This window comes from Paramormyrops kingsleyae, chromosome 5 (assembly GCF_048594095.1).
Source record: "Paramormyrops kingsleyae isolate MSU_618 chromosome 5, PKINGS_0.4, whole genome shotgun sequence".
NCBI lineage: Eukaryota > Metazoa > Chordata > Actinopteri > Osteoglossiformes > Mormyridae > Paramormyrops > Paramormyrops kingsleyae.
Window position 1 is genome coordinate 8,178,119 of NC_132801.1, and position 19,104 is coordinate 8,197,222.

The 19,104-nt window shown below is 44.0% G+C and overlaps 2 protein-coding genes across 12 annotated transcripts; both read left to right on the forward strand.

Annotated features, from left to right (window-relative positions):
* Nucleotides 1-670: 670 nt before the first annotated feature.
* LOC111845209 (dynein axonemal light chain 4) lies at nucleotides 671-4,650 on the forward strand. Of its 5 annotated transcripts, none has more exons than XM_072712007.1 (5): nucleotides 675-794; nucleotides 1,394-1,483; nucleotides 1,707-1,790; nucleotides 3,608-3,784; nucleotides 3,817-4,650. In XM_072712007.1, exons 2-4 carry the CDS (start codon nucleotides 1,412-1,414, stop codon nucleotides 3,770-3,772), a joined length of 321 nt encoding a protein of 106 aa, XP_072568108.1. In that variant the 5' UTR covers nucleotides 675-794; nucleotides 1,394-1,411; the 3' UTR covers nucleotides 3,773-3,784; nucleotides 3,817-4,650. The 5 variants fall into 5 exon arrangements, with proteins under 5 accessions (XP_023670203.1, XP_072568108.1, XP_072568109.1 ...); XM_072712008.1 differs by having other exon boundaries at nucleotides 3,608-3,780; XM_023814435.2 differs by having other exon boundaries at nucleotides 671-760; nucleotides 3,608-4,650.
* A 7,627-nt stretch (nucleotides 4,651-12,277) lies between these two features.
* Nucleotides 12,278-17,638, forward strand: LOC111845215 (uncharacterized). Of its 7 annotated transcripts, none has more exons than XM_023814452.2 (4): nucleotides 12,278-12,816; nucleotides 13,583-13,707; nucleotides 14,302-14,645; nucleotides 15,726-17,638. In XM_023814452.2, the coding sequence occupies exons 2-4, from the start codon at nucleotides 13,692-13,694 to the stop codon at nucleotides 16,311-16,313; spliced, it is 948 nt and encodes a 315-aa protein (XP_023670220.2). In that variant the 5' UTR covers nucleotides 12,278-12,816; nucleotides 13,583-13,691; the 3' UTR covers nucleotides 16,314-17,638. The 7 variants fall into 7 exon arrangements, with proteins under 7 accessions (XP_023670220.2, XP_023670221.2, XP_023670217.2 ...); XM_023814453.2 differs by having other exon boundaries at nucleotides 13,583-13,678; XM_023814451.2 differs by adding an exon at nucleotides 13,092-13,245 and having other exon boundaries at nucleotides 12,802-12,816; nucleotides 13,583-14,645.
* Nucleotides 17,639-19,104: the final 1,466 nt, after the last annotated feature.

A 19,104-nucleotide genomic window follows, 5' to 3' on the forward strand; every position in this document is an offset into this window, starting at 1 on the left:
CAAAACTGATGAATGCAGAGATAAGTGACATTAGCATCCAATGTAGATTAAACTCTTTTTCCCCTGACATGCACTAACTATAACTCATAATTAGCAATTGGAACATGAGCACCAGACAAAATAAACCATTTTGTATACAGAGAGAATATAAACTGTCACACAGAAGTTATATCTAAATTATTTTTTATTTTGTTATGTGTGTTATACATACTGCAGTTCCCATTTGATTCATGAATAATAAACAAGCATGAAATTTGTTGAGGAGCTGTGATTGATATTCTGTACAACAGTACTTGCTTCAAGCCCAGTTTGTTCAGAAGCATCACTATATAATGCGATAAGTCAATTAAGCCATTGCATCACCGACCACTGGGGAATCACCAACCATTCTGCCTTTGCGTCTCTAAGGATATCTCAGCAAGCTGCAATGAAACACAACCACAGTGGCATACATATAAGAGATCAAAGTGGGTAGGCTCTTGTGTAATAACTATTGGATTTTATATCGACGCTACTTCCAATAAACTCATGTAATGATTACAGCAATTAAGGCCACTATAACACCTCTTTAGCGGTATGACAAATATTCAGGCGTTTGTGATAGAGAACTAAAGCGGTCCTTCTTAGGTGCTACATGTTTCTGATTGACGGGCGTATCTACCAATAGAAACGAAGATTTAACACTGGGTGGGTCTTTCCACAAGAGGGGAGCGACACTGGTCGCTATGGCTGAAATGTCTCCTTAACAACCAAAACAGAGGCAAGAAACTTCTGTAGCTAGCTGCAAGAGAACGGTATATTACTTATAAGCTATTTATCGAGACAACAGCTAGCAGTTTAACGTATATGCACACGTGCAATTTCTGTGAGAGTAATGAAACAATCAGCATATGGAAACCTTATCGGTTTCGTGTGTCGTGCTTGTCTCGATGGAGAGAGATGTTTTCGATTAGTAGATATTAAAATGGACATAAAGTGTTTTGCAGCTATATAAATCGACTGTCATAAGTTCACTACTAGTCAGTCAGTAAACGTCTAAACATTCTAGCCGTGCATTGCATGTTAGAAAGCACGATCGTTAGCTAACCTATATATCTCTGGAGTGTGTCTTAAATGCATTGATGATTTGCTGCTTGGTAAAACCTAACTTTTAACGACTTATGCAAAGCAAATTAGTCACTGCTGTACAGCGAACTAACAGCTCGTTCCAAAAAGTGGAAATGCATGTGGCTGTAGCGATGGAAAGCGTTTCAAATCATTTGGGCTCAAACTGCCAATGTAGGGCTATTTTGGTAAGGAATAAAGACCTATTTAACCGTATGTCCTTGACCTACAGCTAGCTGCACTGTCAGGAGTGTTAATGACGTTTGCTGCTTGTGGTCTTCTCTCCAAGGTGCAATAGGTAAGGGGAATGGCTGAGACGGCCGAAAGCAAGAAAGAAGAGGCGGATTACAAAAGGGTCCACAGCTTCCCTTTGATCAGGGTCAGCAAAGTGTGTGTGTCTGTGGGGGTAGGGGGGGGGGGGTGGTCGTGTAAAGTCAGTGGCATAATTTCTGATGTTGTTCCTTTATTCTTTATTAAATGTTGAAATTAATCATGGAAATTGTAATTTCATTTTCAGTAACATCTGTGGACTGTGATCATAGGTGGGAGTGGTGCCCTAAATCGGCGCTAAACCCGTAAATCGCTTTGTGTTCGCTGTGCAGCACACGGACATGCCTGAGGAGATGAGAGTGGAGACCATGGAGCTGTGTGTCACAGCCTGTGAGAAGTTTGCCACCAACAATGAGGTCAGGACATGTGTGTGTGTGTCTGTGTGTTCTGTGGAAGTCCAGTGTCTAAGGAAAGAATGACGACTGAAATGGGAAATTTATGCTGGAAAGCAACACAAACATGCGGAGAACTGTAAAGTGTATATCTACCACGCCGCCATTCCATCTCAATCTCCAAGTCCAAAATGAAGCAGACCTAGATACAGATCATCCATTTAGCTGGAAACCTTTTTACATACTAAGGGACTATGGTGTTCAATGTCATAACTTTTTGGCTCCCCATAAGTGCTTTGTGGTAACTGAGAATTACAAAGATTAAGTACAAACTCAATTGTAAGAACTATTGTCAGTAATGCTATAACAATGGAGTAGTGGTACAGTGATTATATGAATGATAATTCTTGTGTTTCTCCGGCACGGCATCTCATGTCCGTATAACAGGCACGCTCCTGCTGGGTGCTTTTTAATCCCAGCTTTGAGTCATCCAGTTGTTGGTAATCTAATAAATGCTTCCCGTTATTAGTTCAGTGCCCTGTTTACATGTTACTTGCCCCCTATTTTCATTCAGCAAACGTACCATTCTGAGCGAAGCAGAGCGTTTCAAAGAAAACAGCAGCTCCTTTCACTCGTATATATCACCTTCCTGTTGATTCCAAACAAAATATGCTGCCTGCATTTGCCTAAAGCAACACTGTATGAGAAATGACCTTCTCTCAGAGTTGCATTAACTCCCCGGCTCCTCGTAATAGATGCCAGCCTGGCTGTAACTGCATGTATTTTCATTTGGTTTCTCTCATATTAATTGGGGGCTGTGTTTTCTTCCTAACCCTCGTTTGTAAGTCAGTCCACTGATAGGGAAACATTGCCGCATGTCAGAAGTGGGGGATTTAACTTTCCGAAAGTACATTACAATAGACTGTTCAACAAGCAAGGGGAACACAACAGACTGTTCCGCCGTTTGCTGCTTTACAGATTATAGTTTGTAATAACTGCTGCCAGTGGCTGACAGACACCAGTGTAGGATGTGCTGGGCTGGATGTCTCTCACTAAAACTGTAGCTTTGTGGCTTCAAGAGCTCCGTAATTAAATTTTTTGTCTCAAGAAGGACTTGATCTCCTTATTTACTTAAATATATTGATATCGTCTCACTTAGACAGGAAACTTCTTGAGGTAAGATGAGTATCGGTGCTTCACATATCAGAGTCTGATGCACTGAAAGGGTCGGTCTTTGTGATACATTTCTGGCACTTTGTTCACAGATGCTGCTTAGGATGAAAGTACCTTCGGAGTGAATGAACCCTATGTGTGTAGGAAGAGTTCACACATTTCAGTCATTATTGCTAAAATGCTTGTAGTTTTTCCCCCTTAGTAAATACCCAACAGGACAGCAGAAAGTGTTAATTTCACAATTAATACATTTATATGCGTAACTAATCTGTATGGCTGCGGTATGCATGAATACAAAGGTACCACATTACTTGTTTATTCAAAATATTTTTATTGTTTGTATGTAGAATGTGTGACTGATTGACAGAGGTGTGAATGATGAGCGAATGTTTTTTTGTGTTTTTGTATTTTGATTTATCTTTACCCAACCCCAATGTGGGACATCTGGCTCCTGGAGGAATGACATTTCACGGTCGCCTTGTGGGGCCTGATGCACAGATGTTTGTGTACATGGGTATAAAGTTTGGCATATGGGGAGATGATGGTAAAGAATCTTGAATGTGAGGGTGCTGTACAAAAGGTCTGTGGGTCAAGGATGGTTTTATAAATTGCTTCGTAGAATTGTCAGCCCTACCGTGACCCGGCTCTCTTCCCTTCCTCCTCTCCAGAGTGCAGCGAAGATGATCAAGGAGTCGATGGATAAGAAGTTCGGAAGCTCGTGGCACGTGGTGATCGGGGAGGGCTTCGGGTTCGAGATCACGCACGAAGTCAAGAATCTGCTGTACATGTTCTTTGGAGGCAGTCTGGCAGTGTGTGTGTGGAAGTGCTCCTAGCGAGGTGTGTGTGTGTGTGTGTGTGTGTAAGTGCTCCTAGCGAGGTGTATGTGTGTGTGTGTGTGTGTGTGTGGAAGTGCTCCTACCAAGGTCTTCTGCTGACCTGTGTTTGTGTGTGTGTCTGTCAGTCAGTGTAAGTGTGTGGGGCTCTGCTCCTCAACTCCAGCCTCTCTATACCGTTATGTCCTGCTCTGACCTGCCTGTCTGTGTTAGATCAGATCAGGCTTGTTCTGCAGAAATGCCTCATATCCAGTGTCTCCTGCTGCAGACTTGCTCTCAGAGAAACCGCGTCTGAATCCTCATCACTCTCTTCTGTTGGCCTCCCATCCTTCCTCTTACACGCCATTTTAGAAATTCACCTCACATTTCCTCTCACTTTCTGGGAGGGGAAAAAAAATGTTTATCTCTATGAGCTGTCTGGCCATCTGTCAGCAAAACACTCACATCCCTGTTCTTCCCTCCCTCTCTGTCTCGTAAGTCCTTTTTTAACTACACTAGTATAAGTATTTTGTAATTCTACTGTTCATTGTGTAAATAGTTTGCAACTGTAAAGACTTGAATCTGATTTTTGTATAACACGTCCTCATGTTGAATATTGAAGTGCTGATGGTGATGGTGGTTTGTTCCGACACATCACAAGGGCTCAGTCACTCTAACTTGAAGGAATATTTCTGCAATGTTAGCGAAATTAAATTTTAAATCTGAAATAAGGTTTTTGTCATAAAATGTTTTATGGGTGGTATTTGTATTATTGAGAAAATAATTGTTGTTATGATTATTAATGAGATTTTTTTTTTTTTCTGGTGTTAAAAATCTGTGCAGCGCGAGTATAGGTGACCTAGTTAATTGCATAATAAAATCCAAATTCGACAGGAGAACTGTGTGACTCAGCAATTAATTTAGACAGTGTCACTGTTACGCAATGTACGGTGTGAAATCCTTCGCTTCAAAATTGTCAACTGAGAGGACAAAGACGTTATTTCTGTCTGCGCGGCTTTCTATTCCGTGTGGAAGGGTTAGTGACGGAAAAACACGGGCTGCAAAAGCAAGAAAAAAAACGTTGGTAGATGTTTAAAAATGTTAATTTCTTGTGGCAACCTACGTATTTATTTAGCAGAGACTTTCATCCAAAGCGACATTCAGTTGAGAAAGCAGGGTCACACTGTCCCTGGAGCAGCTGGGATCAGGGCCTTTAGTAGGGGCCCGACAGTGACATCATCCTACTGGGGTCTGTGACCTTCCGCTCTCAGGTGCGACATCCTGTCCCACTGAGCCGCCCACCACCCTGCATAGCTGCTGACTTAGTGAAATAAACAGGCACTGTGACTTTTAGCCAGACTGTTGTAGACTTTAGGAGTCTCACTAAGAGAGTAAACTCCCCTGCGCTCATATTCACACTTAGTTAATGCTGTTATCCGGTATGCAGCGAATGCTGGAAGTGGAAGAAGAAGCAGGGCAGCGGGTGATGTAGCGTGCGGCTAAGCTGTGCTAGCAGTCCAGGAGGGGTGTCCGATTGCACCTAAGGAGCCAATCACAGCTCCACTTTCCTTTCCCGGTCGTCTAACCCTGAAACTGGCACAGGGGCCTGGTTGGCATCGCTGGCATCTGTACCCTTGTCACCCGCCCCCTCCTGTTCTCCCGTAGCTCTTCCTCGCTCTCTGAGACGGACTGGCGACAGACTGGTGCTCGGGGACTGAGGGGGATTAGGCTGAACTTCGCTACCCAAGCTGTTGCTTGAGGAAGGAGCAGAGAATACCAATGTATTAAGATGGGGGGGGGGGGTAGATGGTGATGCAGGGCATTCTATTCGCTCGTGTTTGATGCTCCTGCATATCCATGAACGTTTATCGACTTTCCTGGGAAGAGTGGGAATCCTGTTCCATTGGTTTCCTTCCAGAATATTTCGCCTGACAGCTGCTGACTGTTTTCCTGTATTGTGTACTTGCATATGCTTCTACTATACTCCCTTGACCATAAAATATTTAACACCAGCCAGAGTTAAATCCTGAGCAGTGTGCATGTGCATTTTCAGTTTAAAAACATAACAAACATTACTCTTCAGGCTGCCTGTTCGTGGAAACAAACACTGATTTGCTCCCCTGAACTACTGCTCAGCTTCACGGACACACAACCTGAGTTCGGGCGGCTATGCTATGGCAGCAGTTACCCCAAGCTGGGATGTGCTTCTGTATCAGAAACAAATTGCCCCTAAATGCTCCATGGACAGATAGTGAGAGTGTATCCATATATACAACCAAAAGTACTTTGTTCCCGAAATTCGTTGCTGTTTCTTAGCAATGCACACCCTGCAGGGGGCAGTAGACTTGGGCTTGGCCCCGACGTGAATGCGTCTGCGTGCATAAGAGTTTGAGTGCTTGCATCCCCATTCAATAGTAAACCATTCATGTTAGGTGCTGCTGAAATTAAGTGGTTACTCAAAGCAGCTAATGGTGGACATTATGAGGAGGACGAGAGGGAAAGATGAGGGTCAGAGGGAGTGGGATTATGGGGGGGATTGATAAATAGATGCTAGAGTGGACTGCAGAGTGGGGTGGGTACAGGGAATAAAACAGAAGAGGGGGTTTAAAGAAAAAAAAACAGAATAGGGAGGGTAATGAATTTTTCATGAGATCTGCACCGTTGGGTATTTCTAGCGTAGCATATTTTCGAGAGATTTAAGTTCACCCCAAACCAGCATGGTATTCCACCTGGTGAGCATGTGTTACTGATTTATGAGACTCCATGGAAATCTGTTCGCACTTATATAGGGGATTGTTGGAGTTCTGTCCGGGCAAAGCACCGGAATACCACAGAAAGTAGGGGAGCCATCCATCTTCCCTTAATACTTACCCAGTACAGTAGTGTTTCCCAGTCCGGTACTGGGAACAAACAGATGGTCCACTTTTTTGCTCCCTGCCGGGAGCTGGAAGGGAGCAAAATTGTGAACTGTCTGGCAGGGAGCTGGGAGGGAGCAAAAATGTGAACTGTCTGGCAGGGAGCTGGGAGGGAGCAAAAATGTGAACTGTCTGGCAGGGAGCTAGGAGGGAGCAAAAATGTGAACTGTCTGGCAGGGAGCTCGGAGGGAGCAAAAACATGGACCGACTGTGGGACCCAGAGGACCAGGTTGGTAAACACTGCAGTACAGGATAAGTGTGAGCTTGGATCCTATCCCAGGATGCACGGGGCAGGGGACACCGTGGAGGGATGCTAATCCATCGCAGGGATTTTGGGATTTTTCACAGCAAAGCGGGGTGAAGCAGATAAGGAGAAAATATATATATACATGCGACGTGAACTCTGTTTTTTATTCTGTGTTTGTGGGGGCGTGCTGGCTTGCTGTGTAAATGTGAATTAGTCATTTCGCTGCATTATGGCTGCCTGTCAAAGTCTGAAGACTATCTGGCTCTCCCAGCATGAAGCGTCCCTCTGCAACCCGTGGTCGTGACAGCAAATGAACACGGAACGACCCGCTAACCCCGTGTTGCGGTGCGTGTCGCCATTACTGCAGTATTCCCACATTATTTGAGCATCCCATCCCAGTTCCCCCTCAATTCCTGACAACTGCTCATAAACATGACATTCGATAGAGAGGGATCTGATATGAATATCATGGAACCTCACTTGCAGCATCTTTCTGCTTTTCCTGTACAGTCTCTGCTGAGGATATTGACCACGATGGACAGGTGTACTCCCAGGGGCAATTCTAGGATTTTTTTAAGGGGGGGGGGGCATAAGTGGGGCCATAATTCATGTAGTGGAGCCAACCTTATCATTAGCCAATGATATGTTTTGAATTGGTGAGTGACAGGGGAGGGAGTACTTAGAGGGCCAATCAGCTTTCAGCAGGGCTGGTGCCCCTAAGGCCCGCCCTTGTACACACCCCTGTCTGCTGCACCCCTGAAATGCAGCAAAGCAGGACAGAGGGTAGAGTGGGGGCTCAGTGAGGCTCTAGTGTACCCACAGATAATCTGCACCACGCTGTTGTTGGTTCAAGGCGCTTATGTTCTTCCTGCCGCAGAGTCAGCTGAGCAGTACAGGTCAGGCAGGACTGTTAAGGTGTCACTGCGCCTCTTTTTCAGTGTTTAAATCTGCAAGTTCAGGCGATGTTTGGCACAGCAAGTTATATGATTCTGTAAGCAATTGAAAGGTCATCAGTTCATATCCCAAGGTCGGCAGACTGATGGCGCAAGGCCTTTAACTCCCAGCTGCTCTGGGGACTGGACTGTCTGACCCCCCTTTCTCATTTGTTCATCAATTTGGATAATGACGTCTGCTAAATAAAATGCAAAATTGACAAGACTCAAATGAACACTCAATATCTGATCATCAGTCTCTCAGTTAAATTTACACCTCTAAATTTCATTGCGTAAAATGATCAATACCGCACTGTATAGGTGCTGTTCATTTAAACAGACCACTGAGGACTGAATCACTTCCTTCATTCCTCCCTTTTTCCTAATGACATACTGCTGTCCTCAGAAGAGTCACCAGCCCTGCCCCTGGGTATGAACACATCATTGCTTGTGTGGATACAAGCCACAAACTCACTGATTATTTACCTCTTAAGACTCTGGCTGTGAACAGGGGATGTCAAACAGCAGAGAACAAAAACGTCATTGAGAAATGCCGTGGGATGTATTCACCGCCATCCGTCTTCAAACCTCAGTAGGTATTCGCCTGCCAAACAGTCTGTATGACTGTTTGTTACATAATCCTGTAATGCTCGTAAAGGGGTGGTGTATAAAGCCGTAGAACAGAGATTTTCATCCATGTCCGGTAGGTTGTGGGTTCAAATCCTGTGGCTGGCTGAACAGCCATATCATTGTTTGGCTAATGGGCTAAGGTCTTAACTCCAGCTGCTACCGGGGTGTTGGATGCTGAATGACCTTGCTCTCTGACCCCAAGCTTTCCTCGCTTGTATGTCACTTTAACTAAAACCACCCGACAGAGAAATAAATGTAACGCAGCGTCCATCTGGATGAAGCGCAGAGTCCATTTGCACCAGTCAGGACAGTCTGTTAGTGTCTATCAGCCTACGGGTGTGAAAAACGCCTTTGTGTTGCGTAACTCCACAAGTACACTGAACAGACAGGCTGCCGTACTTTCGAACAGGGGAGGGGTGTTTGAATCGGATTTCACAGAGATGGTTATCCTGTCCACCCGCAGGAAGAGGCTTCAGTGAGGGCTAAGAGGTGAAATCTCTGGATGTTGACACGGTTGCATTTGATGACCGATGCGTCTAAATATCCGACTCCAGCAATAACGCGACATGTCTGGTAAACCACAGCGCCAAGCGCCAGCAGCACTTGCTAATAAGATCACGATCTAAGATTGACTTCACCACAGTTGCCACGGTTACTGATCCTGTTATATTAGCCGTAATGGCCCCCTGCGACCCCGAATAGGACAAGTGCTTACAGAAAATGGGCGGATGCATAACCAAGCTACCTGCAAATTGATCCTTTCCATCTCCGATTAAAATCAGACACATCAGATTACATACAAGTTTCTGTAATTAATTTCTTCAATTATAAAAACATGCTGTGCGCATGTACCAACAAGCCCCAACACGGGGTCATTGATACATGTTATTTGCTTGGTTGGTGCAACATTAACAAAAATAACCAGAACTTTTGCTTTAATCCAAACTTAAACCAAACATCCATTGTCAGTAAAATAATGCTTCTGAATCAGTAAAACTATTTATCAAACTATCTTATAAATCTAAACGCTGACTAATAAGAACAGTAATAAAATAAAATCTTTGCCCCTGAACATTTTAAGAATTTCATCTTCTTTATTTCTTCAAATGTTTTTTTTTTGTTTGTTTCAAATAAAGAACTTGTTTTTAATCGTTGAACCGAAAATACTATTAAATACATTGGGTGTTATGTGCTAACCTGCCACAGCTCCACTCTGCATGCACTTCATGGTACAAGCACTGTAAAAAGAATACTGTAAAATCTACAGTAACTGGCTGGCAGCAATTAGGTAGAAAGTTGCTGTGATACATTTCACAGTATTGTTACTGCAAATTTATTCACAGTACCGGTAAAATACCATAATTTTTTACAATAAATATCATGCAGTACTGTACTGTACAGTACTGTAATTAGTACTTTCAATAGTTCACTCAGATACATATACAATTAAACATTTTTCTGTGAGTTCGTTCTTTGTCTGTTTTTGATTAAAAATATAGCGCAGGGGTCATAGCCACCTTAGCAGTGGGCAGCCTTCCAAACTCTTGACAAGATGGAGGAATATATATGTAGCTCAACGGCGCGTTAAAATACAAAATAATGAAATTATACATAACTATATTTAAAAAAAAAGTTTTATATTGTGTACGCACGGGAAATCTAGGAAAATATGTGAAGCTGTAATGTGTATGCACGACATGGACATAGGTTACAGGTGTCTTGTTAAGCTTTAAACTGATGTAGCGGATATTATTGCGTGCGTAACCTGTCATACGTCTCAGTCTGAATATCGCAAAACCACCAGAATGTTATTTGTAGGGAATTAAACTCCGTGTAAACTAGAAATATGTCTACTCATTAAATTAATTTATAATGACTGCTGCAGGAAAGTCAGGATAAACACAAAAATATGTGTTGGGTGGATGGAAAATCTACAGGCGCTTTTCCCCCATTGCATCGTCACGTCAATCATCGTGATTAAGTTAAACTTTTTGTCATAACTTTTGTATTTTACTCACGTACGCTGGGAGTCAGGTCATAGTAAATATATATGAATATACCTTTCTTCTTAGCGAATAAGTCACTGCATTAATTATAGTGCTGTAGAAGACGATGCAATACGAATATATCTGTGCAAAGGAACTCCTGTCAAAGATGAGTCATTTTCTCAGTTATTAATATAACTGTCTGGTTATTTTATAATTATATCCCTGTATAAATGAAAGAGAACGTTTTTAACAGATACAATGACATTATAATTCATGATTTAGAGTGACCCATCGCGGTAGAAAACAGAAAATGCATGCTGTGGTCGAAATTTTTCAAGCAAGTTAATTCAGACAAGATTAAATAGCAAAATGTTGCGTTATGATTTAACCAATGTTCTTACGATTAAAAGTCAAACTTTAATCCTGGAGAAAGCAGAAAACAGCTAGAATGTTTCGTGATTATGTAATATTTAGTGATCAATATCAGCACAATTTTGAGAGTATAGTGATTTTAACAACAATTATGAGGTTGTATTGCTTTTTGGTTTGGTATAACCATGATGATCCTTGCCGAAAACATTACAGATCAATATTCACTTCTTCTGTGAACTCTTGGTCTTCATATAGGCCTACTTGCCTGGCTGAATATGGACCTGGTTTTGTACATTCGTCATTTAAATAAAAATTACAAAATGAGCAACAAAAAAAAATCGTTTACCACAGCCAAGGTATACAGACTTATAAAAGTAGTGCTTTGGAACTGTTTATTGCCGATTTCATATTATGGCTTTTTGATATTATGCCACAAGATTAGTTAGAAACTACAGTGCCTAATAATTTTACCCTGACACTTTTTGTTTTATGTTTGGCACTTTATAGCCAACACCCTGGTCGGGGTTCCCATATTTCTAATAGCAAAACAAAAATATCAAAGTGTCATAGCTTCCGTTTTCTAACTGACAAAACCGGTATAACTGCAGATGCAGGGGGGCTACAAGCGACAAAGGTCTTCTGTTGCTTTGTTGGAACTGCATGCTGGAAGATTGATGCTTGGAGAACAAAGCAGATGTGACAGTTGCAGGTTTGAAAAGGCCTAAAGACAGAGTGACAACTGGCTAGATGCCGATATGGTGCTGTACAATTTACTCATACCGCTCTTTAAGTAGGGAAAACAATTGCTGATACTCACCTTGTTATTCAGTACCGGGTGCCGGTACTCGCCTTTTTATTAAGTACTGGGTGCCGGTACTCACCTTGTTATTCAGTACCAACACATACTGAGAGCCTGAGAGGTGCAAGTACTCTGAAGAGCAAAGGAAAGAGGTGCTGGTACTGCGAACCGGCACACAGCTAGCACTGGTGAAAACCCAGATTATCTCATAGTTTATGTTTTATAATTAAAATGTCCTATTGTTGTTTTAAAGAAGAAATATAATTGCATTTATTTAATGTACATTTTGGTTTTTATAAAATTACCATGGCTGCATGGGTTGGTGCCTCAACCTGGGTTGTTCCCCCACATCCCTGTATAAGACAAGCGGTTACAGAAAATGGCTGGATGGATGGAGGGATGGATGGATAGATGGAAGATTACTGGGGGTCTTAATAAGCATGCTAATTATGCACTTATAGGGAATTCAAGCCAATGACACCATTTTACCGTGTGAAAAGTGAGGTTTCCTCTATAAATCCCAAATCACACTTAGGTCTTTCCTTCGGCTAAACAGAATGTGAGCGGCGCAACTGTCGCGTCTGCGCGATGCGCCTGCGTCTGTGCAGGTCCTGCGCATTACGACAACCCCGAGAACCGCAGCGAATCCCTACCCAGAATTGCGCAGCAGGGTTGCGCAGACACACTGCCCAAGGAGCGCAGCCATTATCCAGCTCCGCAACCCGGACTGCTAAGCTTCATTACATTCAGCAAACGAATAACACCACAAAAACACCCCTGGCAATCTCATTCCTGAAAATAACATACTATTTTCATGTTTGTGTCCTGGTGCAATGCATTAAAAAAGAGGTTTCAACGCCTGAAGATATATATTTTTTCTAAAACTTGCAAAACTAGCTGGATGAACCGACACCACAATAGCTTTTGGGTGAATGTGGTGGCTGGAATGAAAATCTGTAGAAACGTTCTCGGCGAATATCCTGTGTTATCCATTCTCAAGCTTCTCACGTTTATATAGATATCTGGTGTACATGTAGAGTTTTAAAGGAGTGAACGATAGCTCGGGGACTGAATTCTCCCTGGACGTCAAGGTATCCCCGCTGTGTGGCAAAGACTGCGAGCTTTCAGCAGAGTGCGGTCCGTCTGTTCCCGGAGGAGCGAATCAGTGCCCCGTCCTCCTGCGTGAGTCGCGCCGCCGCCGCACGCCGCTTGCGCGACACTCTCCTGTCTGCAGACACATATATCGCTGTTTTCTTTGTATCAAAGAAAGATGCCGCGTTGAATTTAAATTCACTATATTAGAAAACGTGCTCAGAGGCCGGATTTCGTTTGATTTACCTGCGAGTTTAATTTGTTTATTAATTAAGATTAATTACGTTATATACACAAAATTATACAATTACGCTCACAGGCGACTGAACCTTAAGCATTTCTCACCTCCATGCATGTGATGCCAGTCCATGCCTGGCAGAGGCACATCGAGACGGTTATGTCAGCTGTCAGACAGTGTAGTGAAGTTGAGACCTCTGGGATTACAGCCTCAGTAAGAATGCGGATGTAAGGACTACCAGAACACACTCTTACACTTCGAGGGCACTTTAAAGAAATCAGGTCAGTTAACTGATGTCTTTGGACTGTTGGCGGAAATTTCTGGAACATGTGGAGAACACACAAGCTCCACATACGCCAAGTCAGGGCAGAGTTTGATTTGATTTCCTTCTACCATAAAGGTGGGATGCACCAGTGCCTATTGTTATTAGTAGTAGTAGTAACAGTAGGCCTAGTAGTGGCCAGTAGTAACACACATATTCAACTCAAAGGGTATGTTATTGCAATAACTTGTTTGAGTTTAAGTTGACGTTTGTCGGTGCAGTTGTACAGCAGTGAAATCACAATTAGCCGCTTTCACTGCAGGCTGACGCCGATCATATGTATATTTTCCATGCAGTATCCCAGTAATCCTCACCAGCTTGGTGGCCACCCGGAGCAGCCCCAACATCGTTCCAGTCAGCTCCACCGGCCCGCCCCAGCTCGCGTTGCCTGGGTGACAGCTGCACATGTTTCTCCAGCTGTGTGTGTAGCACATGCTGGAAGGGTTGATGTGTCCTAAGATACAAGCCTCTGCACCAGTTTCCACTAAATATTCCAAACTCCAGTATCTGATGATTAATACTCTGACGAATGACCTATTCCTATTTCTGGGGTCCTGCTGTTTAAACTTTAAAGGAAGTAAATCATTAGTATAACATTACTTTTACCTTTTTTAGCAGTTACTTTTAGCGAAAGTGACATGCATTTTTGGAGTCAGCAGCATCAGCCAGTACCTGGAGCATTTGAGGGTTTACAGCATCACACGAGGATCTAATGGTGACATCACTCTATTGACACTGGGATTTGAAACAACAACCTTTTGATCACAGTCATAGTACCCGAACCCACTGAGCTATACACTGTCCCAGAAGGCTAAATTTCAGGGTTATGCATATTTCAAATAGGGTGATTTTGTGATTAGTATTATACATGAAATCGCAAGCTTCGGGTGGTCTGTGATTGGTGTCGAGAGACTTGTGTGATGCATGTCACCTGGGCTACGGCATCGCTGAGGCTGCAGTAGATCACACCACGGTGAGGTTTATGATGGAATGACGTGGGTCCTTGCTTCTCCAGCCCCTACGCTGGCAGAGATGCACAGCATGTCAGCCAGCGACAGCGAGATGAGCCCCCGGTTCATCCTGCAGCCACCGGCAGCCGAGATGCTCCCCGCCACCGAGTTCACGCACCAGGCCATCGTGCGCCTGATCGAGGCCGTGGGCCGCCGGCTGGACTTGTACGGCTCGCGGGAGCGAGCCCGCCTCTTCCACAGCGTGCAGCAGGAGCTGGAGGCTCAGGGTCACTGCCTGCCCGTAGAGAGGATCCGCCGCAAGTGGAACAACCTCATCGTCACCTACAAGCGGGTGAAGGACAGGAGCCGTGAGACAGGCCAGGCCAAGACTTCCTGGGAGTATTACGAGGTGTGGCCAGCAGGGGGCTCCTGCGTCTGGGCCAGGGGTCTCCAACTCCAGTCCTGGAGAACCCTAACCCTGCACACTTTTGGGTTTCCTCTCATTTAACTCGCCTGATACTACTTCTCTGCTAATTACCGACCATTTCTTCAGCTGAATCAGGTGCGGTGGAACAGGGAGAGAGCTGAGGTGTGCAGGGCTGGGGTTCTGCAGGATCGGAGTTGGAAACACTTGGTCTGTAAGCATGAGGGCGCTGTGAGAAGAATCTAGAATGTTCTGAAAAGCAACTCCCTATACTCAGTGCTGCTGTGTGTATTCCAGTATTACCTAAGGAACTTAACAGAAAACACAGCGATGCAGAAGTTCTCATGGTTTAAATAAATAGAACTTATTGTCAGTAAATGTATATATACCATAAAAAAGGCCAAGCCTAGATCGACTTGGTGAAGCACCATAGCCCAGGATTCAACTGGCTGCTGTAGTAGCCCCAGGATTCAACTGGCTGCTGTAGTAGCCCCAGGATTCAACTGGCTGCTGTAGCGCGCAACTATTCCAGTTCCCAGAATCCTCAGCAGTTCAAACGCTGTTCTAGTTAGATCTTTTTATTCATCATGAACTATTTGCAGACAGTTTAATAAACAGTAGTGTTTTGTGTATGAGTGTGTGACCACCCATTACTGTGAAAGTTACTGATGTCAGAAGCCGCAGCGTTTTGTCCTCAGGCGAATGCAATTAGGACTATCTCTGTAGATCTCATTGCAGTTTGTGCCCTTCTGTTTGTTCATGTTTGGCAATTAATAGTACCAGAACCGGTATTCCTGGCTTGCCCAGATTTGGAAAAAGCATGCTAAGGATTAAAAAGACTACACCTTTTGGTTATCACAAATGTAGCATGCAGAATGCTGGTCTTTGGAACAGCCTCACTGATTTAGGATCAGTAGTTAGGGTCAGTCATGCCATTCGAATCCCACTGAGCATGATTATCTGCAAGGCCTCTAAAAGTTATATGATGTTGTGTTGACACTTCTTTTCCCTGTCACGTCCTTCTCTTACTTCAACTCATCCCTCCCTCTCTTTTCCCCTGAACAGATGATGGACGCCATGTTGGGGAAAACCATCGGTGCCCACAGCAGTGCCCCTGCCTCGGTGACGCTGGTCGACATGGCGACTGTTGCCAAGGCCACTGCCACCACAGAACTGTCCTCATGCAGCAACATGGCCAACAAGCCCAGCTTGTTCCCTGGGGGGCTCATGGGCACGTGCGCCCATGTCCCCTCGCAGTTGCAGCCGGCGACTCACAATGGTGCTGCCAGACCACCGGGCAATGCCAACGCCCTGCAGCCCCAGCTCGCGGCAGGACCCTGCCGTTCGCGAGCACGGCCCAGGCTGAGGGGCGGGGCCTCCTCCTCCGCGGCGGCCGGATGCTTCCTGTCCCAGCAACATGGGCAGGCGGGAAATCGCACCACCCTGCTGAAGAATTTTCTGTCCGCCCAGAAGGAGCAGGGCCAGTTGGAGGAGGAGCAGCAGCGCAGGGTGGAGGCACGGGAGAAGAGGAGGGAGAAGAGGGAGGTCAGGATGACTGACGCGCTGGGCCGCATGGCTGCTGCACTGGAGCTGGTGTCCTCTAAGCAGGATACAATCATTGCCCTCCTGCAGAGGCTGGCTGACAAGCCATGATAGACCCTCACTGGGCAGAGTGCAGAGGTGTGACTTGTGATGTTCTGTGCCTTAGATATGGTTCCTACAGATGTTCTGTGACTTAGGTATGGTTCCTCCAGGTGTTCTGTGACTAATGGTGTGGTCCTTACAGATCTTCTTTGCCTTGGGTGTAGTTCCTACAGATGTTCTGCGGCTAACGGTATGGTTCCTCCAGATGTTCTGTGACTAACGCTGTGGTCCCTACAGATCTTCTTTGCCTTGGGTGTAGTTCCTACAGATGTTCTGCGGCTAACGGTATGGTTCCTCCAGATGTTCTGTGACTAACGCTGTGGTCCCTACAGATCTTCTTTGCCTTGGGTGTAGTTCCTACAGATGTTCTGTGGCTAACGGTATGGTTCCTCCAGATGTTCTGTGACTAACGGTGTGGTCCCTACAGATCTTCTTTGCCTTGGGTGTAGTTCCTACAGATGTTCTGTGGCTAAGAGTATGGTTCCTCCTGATGTTCTGTAACTTAGGTAAGATACCTAGAGATGTTCTGTGTCATAGGTGCAGTTGCTACAGATGTCCTGTGGCTTTGGCGTGGCGAGTATGGATGTTCATGTCATACTTCTTTTGTGTAGGGGTACCTCACAGTCAGGCCTCATAAGCCTTATAATCAGTTTGTGACGGGAGTCACACACCCCGTTTCTATGGCAACAAAAGTGACGTTCTGTCTTAGGCTGGTATAGCTTTCTATCAGGGAAGACGTGTCTTGTGTCTTGTGTCCTGCCTCCTGTTACAAGGAGGCCTGCACCCCACACAGTTCCCTTTATTCTGTTATAATGCTTGGGAATAATGGAAATATACAAATCCCTTCAGTCAAAGGAGGCTGACGTGCAATTTGTATTATTTTTCTTCTCAAGCTGAAGTCATGTTTTTCAATTTCTTCCACTTCTCGCACTCTTGTTTGCATAATGAAACACAAGCTGACATAGTTCAAAGGTAATTTGGGTATATTAATCACATTGTTGAAGTATTAGTTGATTCTTTAACTGCATGCCCAAGAATACACTACTTTAAAAAATGTCTGAATATACTTAAAGTTGCAGTTGTGTCCGACTTATTGCTGATAGAACATGTTAACTTGGCCATTTTGGATTTGTAACTGGTTATGCTGAAAATGAAGGGTACCTGTAAATGTGAGGAGACAGCAACAGAAATACAGGATTTGTTTAGCCAAGGTACACTTTTTAAATTTCTTTCAGTTCTGTCTGATACATGTTTGTTCTATAAGATAGGATGTGGTTGGTAGGAGTGCTGAGTCTGTATACAGTATATACATTTAAACTTGTTAAACTTTTCAACATGTCTGTGGAGTAATTAAGAGACCTAATACAACTTCTAGAATCAAATTACACTCACCGTATTTGAACTTAACATAGCAAGATTTGAGATTTTTATTGCTCATAGAAGGCTAAGATCAGGTCCTAATGCACCACACTTAAACAGTATGCAGCATTTGGATTTTTCACATCATAGGATGCATCACAAACCAGTATTCACTTAGCTGTGGTGAAATATGAGATGGACCTTAATCAGCAGTGGCACTGTGAGAGATTTTGAGCCCCATGAAAGTATATCATATTGGTCCCCCCAGTACAGACCAATTGAGTTATTTTTCAAGTTTTTTAGGGCCCGTCACTCAGGGGCCCTTGGAATCATCCTATGCCCCCCCCCCCCCCCCCCCCCAGCCCCTTTACAGCCAGTACTAATCGCTAATGGGTTTTCCCCCCAGTAATACACAAGTCATACATAATTCAGTAAATAACTTTCTAGAAGGAATTTTCCCATAACTTGCTACGCAAATGACTACGGAATGAATTATAGATTCATATCACAACAAAATCACAGTACTTCCAGACAACTTGCTTTCAAATGGGCTTTGCTCTATATAAAATATACTGAGAATTATACATGGGGAGAGAGGATATGACGAAGGTGGAAAATTGTACGCATATTGAGTCAGTCTTTGTCACGAGAGGACGGATTTAGGTCACCCCATCAGTACAATCCAAAATGGAGAAAATAAGAAAAGGTATACTGCGATCCAATTTACGGCCGAGTTGTATATCACGTGTACAGCTAACAACAACCTCACATAAACTCATATGTGCCAGAAATAATCTACACATATTACTCACGGGCAGCACAATGGGCATGATGTATTGTCGCAGTAATGCATTTGGATTAGTTTCAGACTACACTGTACGAAAGTGTCTACTAAGGAAGCGATGTGAGAAATGAGACTGAAAACCACGATCGAATGACATATGATAATAGATAGAGGCACGACGTAAGGCTTACGAAACCAACAAAATAACCAACGGGATGTGAACTGGTAACTCACATGCATGCATTTTAAAACTTTGTTTGTATCATTGGTATATTTGGCCGGTTCTGTCACCTACAAGCCTACTATTGAGTATCGCCTGTTGTCATACACTCCGCAGCGAGTACTACGCTTTTTGTCCACTAGGGGAGGTTCTGCTCAAAATAATATCTATGCTTCACATAAAGGTGAGAACTGTTGATTCGAGCGGGTGTAAGGGAGTAATGGCGGACAATGTTAGCTCGATATAAAACATATACGTTCTTATGATTTCAGTCGTTTTACTACGCACATAAACTGCTTTTGTAACGTTAGATAATAATCAGAACCAAAAGACCCCGTTTGAAAATTTAGAACTGGTGCACGTACCATCGGCGATAAAACCACAACATACTGATTGGTTTACACCTTGACATCATTTTTTACTGTTATTGGACTGTT

Coding starts and splice junctions, on each gene's coding strand:
- LOC111845209 (XM_023814435.2), top strand. CDS start 1,412: ATGGCTGAGACGGCCGAAAGCAAGAAAGAAGAGGCGGATTACAAAAGG. Junction 1,484..1,706: donor ACAGCTTCCCTTTGATCAGG/GTCAGCAAAGTG, acceptor TTCGCTGTGCAG/CACACGGACATGCCTGAGGA. Junction 1,791..3,607: donor AGTTTGCCACCAACAATGAG/GTCAGGACATGT, acceptor CCTCCTCTCCAG/AGTGCAGCGAAGATGATCAA.
- LOC111845215 (XM_023814449.2), top strand. CDS start 14,277: ATGACGTGGGTCCTTGCTTCTCCAGCCCCTACGCTGGCAGAGATGCAC. Junction 14,646..15,725: donor CTTCCTGGGAGTATTACGAG/GTGTGGCCAGCA, acceptor TCCCCTGAACAG/ATGATGGACGCCATGTTGGG.